This window comes from Pelodiscus sinensis, chromosome 16 (assembly GCF_049634645.1).
Source record: "Pelodiscus sinensis isolate JC-2024 chromosome 16, ASM4963464v1, whole genome shotgun sequence".
Lineage (NCBI taxonomy): Eukaryota > Metazoa > Chordata > Testudines > Trionychidae > Pelodiscus > Pelodiscus sinensis.
Genome location: NC_134726.1, coordinates 22,048,224 through 22,058,271, shown reverse-complemented (window position 1 = coordinate 22,058,271; position 10,048 = coordinate 22,048,224). Strand labels below are relative to the sequence as shown.

At 45.7% G+C, this 10,048-nt stretch overlaps 1 protein-coding gene across 3 annotated transcripts in view; it reads right to left on the bottom strand.

The window, feature by feature from the left end:
- REXO5 (RNA exonuclease 5) overlaps positions 1 to 10,048 on the bottom strand; it is a 40,588-nt gene that overhangs the window by 6,950 nt on the left and 23,590 nt on the right. For 2 of the 3 annotated variants that reach the window (XM_075899424.1, XM_075899425.1), the window contains one exon: positions 9,849 to 9,958. In XM_075899424.1, coding sequence (XP_075755539.1) covers positions 9,849 to 9,958 — 110 coding nt within the window. Of the gene's footprint in view, positions 1 to 2,354; positions 2,556 to 9,848; positions 9,959 to 10,048 lie in introns of those variants that run through there. The other variant, XM_006123130.3, reaches the window with a different exon arrangement.

The window sequence follows — 10,048 nt, the reverse complement described above, 5'->3', positions numbered from 1 at the left end:
TAAAATGGGAAACTTTAATTATTTTTAATGATTTATAAATAGGATTGTTGCCGGCATTATTTGTCCTCTGATCTCCATAACCTCTCAAACAGGTTCCTAGATGTTTACTAACTAAAGAGTCTTCACTTACAATGAAGTGACTGCTCTAATTGCTTGATGGGGAAATAAGCTTTTTACTTAGCCTTTAATTCCTCCACTGCAATGTCCACAGTGACACTGAAATGGTACTTTCCAGCACACAAGACTCTGCATTAGCTCAGAGCTAGTGGGCTATAACAGCAGCATGGCCACAATGATACAGATAGCAGCTGGACTATGATCAAGTACAAATTAACCCAACATGTTGGGTACAGTCAGTCCAAGCTGCTGCTCTTTTCACTTTGGCCATACTATTTTTAATGCACTAGTTGGAGCAGCGCTAGTGTGTATATGTCTACCTGTGTTAGGAAGCACTGCTCTAGCTGTAGTGTAGACTTACACCAAAGCAAGGTGATGTGCTTGGTACAGCTATGTATTGGTGGGGCCTCTACATCCCAAGAGCTTCTTATGGATCTCAGCAGGAGCCGAATCAGTCCTTCAGAGACTGTCACCTTAGCACCTCCTCCCCTTCCTATATTAAAATATGGTGTAGCAGAGAAGCTGGGTCAAAATTTGCCTGGGCTGGAGGGATGGGATCCCAGGCAGGGAACCAGTTATCTGACTTGTATGTTGCTGCAGCCCCATTTCTGCCTGTTCAGGTAGATGTGCAGTTTTGGCAGCCTTGAGCTCCAACTCATTTGGAGGGAAGGGATGCGTTCCATGTTCAATCTTGGTCCTTGGGTGGAGATGTATTTCAGGAGTTCAGTGGCTTCAATTTCTGCAGATCTGCCACTGAAGTTATGAGACTTTGCAGAGACTGAGGATGGTACAATCCTTATGTAGTTATTAAATGTGTTCTTTGGTACCTTTGTCACATTCAGTATTGCTCCCCCTTTAGGCTGCTGCTCTTTTCTTCCTTCAACAAATCCTCTGTCTGGCAGTCCAGGTATCTTCATGTAGTTTTATGGTATTAATGCTTTGAGGTGACCCACAGAGGCAAGTTCCTCCAGTAAAAGCATTCAGGAGTATAGAAAAAGACTGGGCTGCTTAATCGTCCATGGGAATCTTGCTCTCTCCCCCTCTTCCTCTTAACTCAAACAATGGCACCGTTCAAGTTTTGGTTGGGAACTTCCTTGGATGGATCAAGTTAGAATGTAACTCACGTGATGAGTAACTTGAATTCCTTTGTCCCTGTAGCAAAATGGTGAGTAGGAGGGTGATGGTGGGTGTTCTAATGTCTCTTCTGAGTATTTTGGCCTGAGCTTAATCATTGCTTCATCCTTCTCATGTCAGAAATGTTACATTAAATGACAACTGAATGCTGCTTCTCAGGCCTGTGATATGTTTGAGGAATTTGCTTTTTAAAGCCACTTTGCATGGATTGTAGACACTCAAATGCTTTCTCTTACTACAAAAAATGGTTCCCCTCATCTGTCTCAATCAAATGAGATCTTGTTTAGTTTTTAGGGGTCCTGATTTACAAACACAAGCAACCTATGAGGCTATAAAGAATAATCTATTGCTGGGGGGAAAGAGGCGAGGGAAACTTTGTATTGCGAAAGACAGACCAAGATCTTCAGGTTTCACATATGAGAGCAATCTCCAAAACAGCCCAACTCAAAAGGTTACAATGCTGCCTCTTTCTTAAAGGAGTTTTCTGTTCTTTACCATTTTATATAGAAGTGGGAGCCTAGTTTTCTGTCTTCTGCCCTGTGGAATCTAATCCTTGAGCTCTGGAAAGTCTGTGACTTTCACCTGTCAAGTATGTTTTCTGTGCTCCTGCTGCAGCTTGAGTGGTAATTTTTCCTTGGAGTAAAAGCGAGTGGCCCATGATATGAATCATATTCCATCTTCCCAAGGGCACAGAAAGTGCTTCTCTCTGAAGTGTACAGCTAGTTCATCCATACACAGAAGCATAATGCACCATCTATAATAGACTTTACACGAAATGTTAATTAAGAGGCCTAACTTCCAGAGGTTCCACACCACTGCTGTAGATTCCCTACAAAATCAATATGTGGGGATGGGGGAGACAGAGGCACATTAATTTTGCATAGTGTGTCGGTCAAGGATGCGCTAAGTTTAAATGAAAACAACCAGGTATCCATACAAGCCCCTTACAGAGTTCAAGATTGGGGCCATTTAGCTTGTAGAAAAATTGACCATCCTTGCTGTGAAGCTTTGCCTTGGCAGTGTCTGCACGTACACAGCTCCTTAAGCACAGAGCTGGCGCCCAGCCAGCCCAAAAGCACCAAAGCTAGAAGCGTTAATAGAAGAAAGGTTTGCTGCACTAGCAGCTTTTAATTACTTTTATTTTTAGCTGTTTAAAAGTACAGGGGCAGAGCCTATTGTTCTTGGGGATATAGACTTAAAAAAACAAATTGAGACTTTTCTGAGACTTGGCAGCCTAACAAGTGCTGCTCCTGTTTTCTTCCTTTATTCCTATCAGACCAAGGCCAGAGCATGATCCATAAACCCTGCAACATAAACAAGAGAAATGTGTTACTTCTGTTCTGAGCAAATGCTCAGGTGTAGTAACCTAGCAGCTAATCAACATTCATCATGGTGACACCAGCCAGCTCCAAGAGGTTGAAGAACTAGGCTATGGTACCATAGGGACTAGGGAGCTGGGTGGATTTACAGAAAGGCTTTAGTAGGTCATAACAGTAAAATGTGTCTGGGGCCAGATTCTCCCTTTGAGAACCACAGGAGCGTTGACCCTTCTCCGTATGAGAGGAAGTACTCTCCATGACTGGCCCTGATTTTTCTTCTGAGCCAGAGGCTAGGTTGAGAGTCATGTAGATCGTGACCCAACCTTGTGGAGCTTTCTCCCACAGACTATTCTGCAAATGGGCCTGATGCTTGGTGGGGGACAGCCTTGTTCAGGATCACTGATTGTCTCCCCTTTGCTGTGCATAGCATCTAGCCAACGTTAACCCCTTGGAACTGGTAAGATTAGTTATGGGAGTTGTGTGCAGGGTTTGGGGAGTGGGTGTGTTGTTGGGGGGGGGGGGGCGGGAAGGATGACACAGAATTAATCCAATCTCAAATTGACCTTGCAGTGTGGTGTTTTTCATGGGGAGCTATTCACAAAGAGCCGCCTTCTACACTCTTCCAATGGAGTTCTGATTAACGGGAAAGGGTGAGGTCTTCATCAACAAATCACACACATAGGTAAATATAGCCATTAATTCACAGCTACCCACAAGCAAATGTGTGCTAAACTCAAGCTTATCTGCAGCACAATGGGTGCTTAAACCCATAAACCGTTCCTCAAATGTGATTCTACAGCAACATCTTATAGTCAAAGGCCCAAGAAAAGAATTCAAACAAAGCCTAAAAAGGTTTATGCCAGCAGTCAGGCTTCCCCTGTGGCTGATTAGGCTAATGTAATGTTCCCTGTGGAGCTTAGTAACAAACACACTTGCACTAGACTGCATATAGCAACTGTGTGTAGCAGGTTGAAAGAGACCGCACTGAATCCCCGTCTGAAGCTCTGAGCAGCTAAACCAGTGGAAAAGTAGTAGACAAAAGGGGCAGATGCTAACCCCTCATGTTACTGCAAGGTGACGTGGGATATCTGCATCAGTAAACTGAGCTGCTAAACTAAAACAAGGTATCAATGGAGCTAGCCAGCCTCCTTCCTATTATTGTGTAGCTGAGTGAACAACCAATGTGGTGGTAATCAATGTATTTGACCGGGTAAGCCAGTTTGTGCGAGTCAAGGCTCGGTGCGCATTAAGCTAAAGCCCCTATCAACTTTGGATGGAATGAAGTACAGGGTATTGGCACTCCTGGTTAAGGACCTGATTAGAGTCAGAGTCTCATGAGGCCCATGGGGGAGGGGGGGGGGGAGAGCGCTGTAAATGCACCCCCAGGACCTCTCATGTGTAGGGTTGCCGGGTGTCCAGTTTTGAATCAGGCAATCCAGGATTTGAGCTTTGTTTGGGAAACAAATTGAGAAAATGTCTGGTATTTTCTAAACAAGATGTAATGTAGATTGTGATGTAATGTCAAGTGTGTCCAATATTTTTGTTGAAACTCTACAAATGTGAGGGAAAGTCAGCACCCCTCTGACTGAATTTACTGCTTAAAGTGTACTGAGCATACTCACTGAAACAGAGCATGTTCAGCAAGAGCTGCTGTGGCTGCTACACTCACCTGGCTTCACACCCTGTTCCTGGCCTGCATTAAAAAGAGGTTCATCAGGGCAAATCATAGTAGGGGGATGGGCAGGGTGGGAACAGGGAGGAGAAATTAACTGGCTGGGGGAGGGTGTCAAGTGACTTTAGGGTGAAGCAGAAATGGGGTTGGAAGGGAAGAATCTGGCAGGGGCGAGGGTAGGAGCTGGGGTTTGGCTAGTGGGAAGGGAGATGCTGCCAGCCCTTGTGCAGGGGTTTTGCCCCCATAACAGTTATGGGGGGGGGGGGGCGGCAGAGAAGGCCACCTGCCAAGTGTGCAAAGGCAGGGGTGGGGGGGCAGACTGGGGTTTTATTTTCCCCCTCACAGTGAAACTTTCGAGCACTGGCGTACAGGGCAGCTATAACTGTGCTCTTAAAGGTACCCCCACAGAGCCACTCTCTGCACTGCTACAGCACAGGGGCCTGAATGTTGTAAACATCCCACATGCAGCCTGTGAGGGAGTGTGTAACACATTTTGAGGATTTAGAAGTCTTTCATCAGTTTGTCAATGTAAAGTCTCATAAGAGTTCACAATTAGCCTTAGATGCTGTGATTCCCTGGATTGCTCTCCGGTCCTTGTAACCCATTTTAACACTTCTGCTCCTTTGCAAATGCTATTTCTATTATTTTTATTACTCTGTGCAATGCACATCACGGTACTGTTTATTTTAATAGCTAATAATTTACGTAACTAGCAGTTACGAGTTTTAGCAGTTCCATCTGTGTTTCTATTACAGCACTTGCTGTGGTTTTTGTACTCTGATTTCTAACTTGGAGATTTTTTACTTTTTATAGCACAAGTTTTATTCTTTTGGGTCTATTACTATCCGCTCCGTGTTCTTGGGGAATGAGGGCAGAGTATCTAACGTATCTGACTCATGAAAGACATCCCTCCACCCTAGGGTTGCCAGGTATCTGGTATTCACCTGGACAATCCACTATTTTCGCTTCCTGTCGGGTAAAAAAATTCAGAGAATACCGGCCACCTAAAATGTCCAGTATTTTCTGAATTTTTCCAGGGTCAGGAGACAAAAATGCTGGGCACTTGGCAACCCTACAAACACTCATTGCCTGGGCTCCTAACCCCAGCCCCCATGCTTACCAGGTTCCTTAAGGCTGCTGGCACAAAATGGCTGTGGGCCAAAAGACCTAGGGGAAGCAATGCTTTCCCCTGGGTCTTAGTGCTCAACCGCTCCCGTGTTCCTTTCCCTGCACTAACTCTTAAAGGGGACGTGCTGTTTTATTTAAAAAAAATTTTTTGGCTTTTTTTTTTTCTCAACAACTTTGGTTTCTACCCCCTTTTTTTCCCCTTCAACAGAATTTTTCCCACTCTTTTTTTTGGGGGGAAGGGTGTTCAGTATTTTTGTTTCAACCATCTGGCAGACCTACTCCACCCCCATCTCCATGAACCAAAGCAGAGGCTGCTCCTTCCCTCCCGCCTCTGATGAGGGGAGACAGGTACCACTGTGGAGAAGGTGCTAAGGGGAACCAGCTTTTAAGCTGGCTCTCACTAGCACTGACTCCAGCTTCTCTCCTCCTCCCTTGCTGTTTCCGATACAGTGGCAGCAAGTGGAAAGAGGGAATGCGAGTAGTCAACTCAACTACTTGCTAAGCCTAGGTTTATCGGGTAGTTGACTAGTTGCTTACATCTATAATTGAAACACCTCTGACAGCTTCCCTAGTCTGATGTAGATTGCTCCATTAGTATACAGAATGGAGAACAAAGTCCAAGACAAGAACCCCAGCCTACTCCTGCACCCCAGCTCCCACCCAGACTCCCCACCTCTCTCCTACACTTCCCCCCTTCCCAGACCGCACATCCCTGTCCTGCCTACCCTGCACCCTCACCCCAGCCTGTTCCCATTCAGCCCCCTCTCACATATTGAACCCCTTAGTGTTGTCCTCATCCCAGAGTCTAAGGGCCCCACAAAAAAATCTATGAACCCTGGGTTCCCAGAGGAGTTAATCTGGCTTGGGGGGGAGGGAAAGAGCCCTTGCAAAAAAAAAAAAAAAAAAAAATACACCTATTAAATGGACCATGTGGTAAAACTGGATCACAGAGAACAAGTCTTATCACAAATACGCTCTCTAAAGCAAACTGAGCTGGATCTTAACTGGGTTAAATGTGTCAAAGGTCATACCTCAATGTGCTCCATATGTACAAACATTTCAGAAGGGGGGGACAGCATGGCTAAAATGATGGTATACTGACATAAGAAAAAGAACCCCAAGAGGCGTACTGGAAACTGTTTTGGGTGAAACAGGATTAGGGGTTGGAGTACTGGATGCCACTAACAGAGGCAATGCATCCATCTCAAAATTAGGAACGGGACAATTATTTTCTAGAATATTGCCAGTATGGCAGCAGCAGAGGGAAAGGATTTGTTGTTCTTCGAGTGGCCCCTTGGGTGCTCCACTCTAGGTGTCGGGTCCATCCCAGCACCGGGATGGACCCGACATCTAGAGTGGAGTACCCACAGGGCACATCTCGAAGAATCACCGTTACTACACAGGGTGAGTAACTTGTTCTTATTGTCAGCAGGCACTATGGGATCAATACAAGTAAATGTGCCCCTAGCGTTAGCCTGTACACAGGCTCAGGAAATAAGTCAGCAATCAGTCATTCAAATAATCCAGGAAGGGCTGAAAGGACATGTGCTTTTGGAAATAAGAAAACTGAGGGAAGATGTTACAGAAGGGGAGATACAATTAATGGCATAATGGAAATTGGTAAATTTTACTCTAAACAAAGACCGAATGGTTCTATACGCATTTGTAATAACTGTACATCTTAGCCAGGGCCCTGCACACAAGTGAAAAGCATTTTGTGTGCTTCAACTCCATGGTGGGTGAGCTGGAGCACCAGCACAGGCTCCCCAGTACTGGGGGGGGGGAGGGGCAAGAGGGGGCCTGAGGCTCTGGGGCCAGATCTTGGTGAACTGAGGGGCCCCTCCAGGCCTGAGGTTCCCCACCCTGGCCTTAGCCTAACTATTGATACCTATCCAGTGGTACCTATGGGGACTCCAGCTAACAAAAAATGTAATTATGTATTCCACTGATCATCATTCCGGGCATATAAAGAAAACCAACAATGGAAAACCATTGACATGTTCCAGTGTGTGGCTCATGAAAACTTGGGATATTTATGTGAGGATCAAAGTTTCCAAGAAAGGGATGAATGTTTCTATGTCAAAGACAAAGAAACCAAAAGATGTGTGCTCGATGTATCAGGCCTGTATGCAGGGGGTGTACACAAAGGTTGCGAACGCACCCCGTATGGTCCCCCAAGTAAGTATGATCCAGCCAGCTAAGGAAGGCAGGAGCAGCATGCTGCCCGAGTCTCCCTCCCCCGTGCTCCAGCTGGCCAGGGGAAGGCTGGGGTGGATTTCCAGGGCTGGGCCTTGTTCTTGGTGGGGGAGGGGAGGGGAGGACTCCGCCCCAGGCTTCCCCTTGCCAGCTTACTTGGGGAACCATGGACACAGGGTTGAAGGGGAAGAGTGTGATCGCCCCCTTGTGGTCCACATTTACAAACCCCCCTGCCCCCCCCCCCCCACACACACACACACACAAATTCCTGCGTAGGGGCCTGCCACAAATTAACAGAGAGAGAGAGCAATAGTACCAGACCCAGGTGATCCATCCTGACAAGTAACCAGACTCAACAGAAGCAAAAGTAATCTTTAAGTACTGCTGTAATATGTTCTAAGGCACCCTGCATTCAGTGTCAATGAACCGAGCACACACCAGCAGAACTACAATCCCTGAGCTGCCGAGAATGCTTAGGAGAGCGAGGGTATTCAGTAGTTAGAACACTATCTTAGAACTTGAGAGACAAGAGAATCAATTTGTCACCTCCCTCCTTCCCCTCCCAGAATTCCTCTGGGATTTCAGGCAAGTCACTTGGCTTCTCTGCTCTCTATCTGTGAAATGGAGAGAATCTTTCCAGTGGAGATGTGAAAATACATTGTCAGGCACCAGATACTATTGTGCTGCAGGCTATAAAAGTACCTCCAGCTGCAACTAGGAGCAGCTCTGATCTAAATTCATTCAGCTGAAGTCCAAGTTAAACTCAACTATGTCTTTGTCCCAGTCTCACTCTGGCAGAGTATAGCCTTCAGGGACAGCTCTGGTATGAAACACCTCATTGACAGCAGTCTGTCTGCCTTCAAAGCCTCTTTCACAGATGGTAAAGAGCATGCATGGTCTGACAAGCAAAGGCTAAGTCAGAGCAGCCCCATACCCATTCTGCTTTACCGTATGCCCTTTTTCCTTGCATTAAAAAAAAGCAGCAAATGTTTCTCTCTGCAGCTCCCTGATATGATCATGCCTTTGATGAATGAAAGCCAAGAACATAGCTGAACAAAATGGTTCACTCTCCATCCTAATGGACTAGGGAGATGGTGAATTCGCTCTGAGTAGAGGGAAAATGTAACTGTAATAAGTACCTAGCCAAGGGCAAGGTCTATAGCTAACAAAAGTGAAGTTTGAATGCAGCTGAGTTTTTCTAATTCATAATATCAAGTTACCTTTTGAAATTTATTTCATAGCCTATTTTAGAAATCTGAAAATCCAACCTCTAACAGCATCCTAAAAACTGGCTTTGAGAACATGTGTAGCCTTTCAAGTCTAGTACGTCTTACTACCAGTAGACAGGTATTCAGTGACTTAGAAATACACTGGTTATAAAGTCATAGAAACGTACTGGAAGGGCCGTTATGTCCTCTAGTCCAGTCTGCTACTCTGAGGCAGGATCACATTTTATTCTAAATTATCCTTGACAGGACTTATCTGACCCATGGCTTCTCAAAGTGCCTGGCAGCCCAGCAAGATCTGGGGTTGGGGCTGCCCTTCTCGGCCTGTAAGTGACCTTGGGTCTGGCCTGCCTTTCCCTACTGCCCAGCAGGGTCCCAGGTTAGGGCTGTCATCTGGAAGGGTCAAGATAGGGGATTCTGGCCCACTCAGATCCCTCCGCAGAGTGGGGCTAAGAGGGGCAGACCAGGTCATTGGGTACAGAGATCTGTAGAGGGGGTTGGGAGACAGCACTATGGTTCTCAACCTGCAGTCCAGCTAAGATAATGTAGGCCGCATAGTGACACAATCATAAATAGGTTGAGAACTACTGAACTACATAAACAAGGAGGATTCCTGTGGCACCTTAAGGATTAACAGATTTATTTGGTCATAAGTTTTCATGGGCAGAGACCTACTTTGTCAGATGTAAGCTCATGTCCAAATAAATCTGTTAATCTTTAAGGTGCCACAAGGCTCCTTCTTGTACAGACTAACACGGCTACCCCTCTGAGACTGAACTAGATAATGATCCTCGTCCCTTCTAGCCTTACAAGCTGGGATTCTATGGAGAATTCCCCCTTCTTCCTCCCCCTCCCACTATTTGATCTGAGGAAGTGGGTCTGGCCCACGAAAGCTCATCATCTAATAAACCATCTTGTTAGTCTTTAAAGTGCTACATAGTCCTGTATTTTGTTTCAACCCTCCCTCCTTGTCCACTGTTAAATTGCATTGTTATGGAGCAAATACTAACTTGCTTGGCACGACAGTGTTCTCTGGCCACTGTTTGTAAATATTACCTGTTCACACCTGGCAACAGAACGACACACAGTGTATTATCCTCCAGGCTTCTATAAAGCTTTTTGATACTGCGGTCTAACTTCTTCAGTTTTTTCCTTAAGTCTTGCTCCTATGTAGAGCAGAAACAAAATGGTACTTGCATTAAAACCTAGGCCAAAGGATCTCTCAGTCATCCAAGTATGACTGCTGCCTTAAAAGC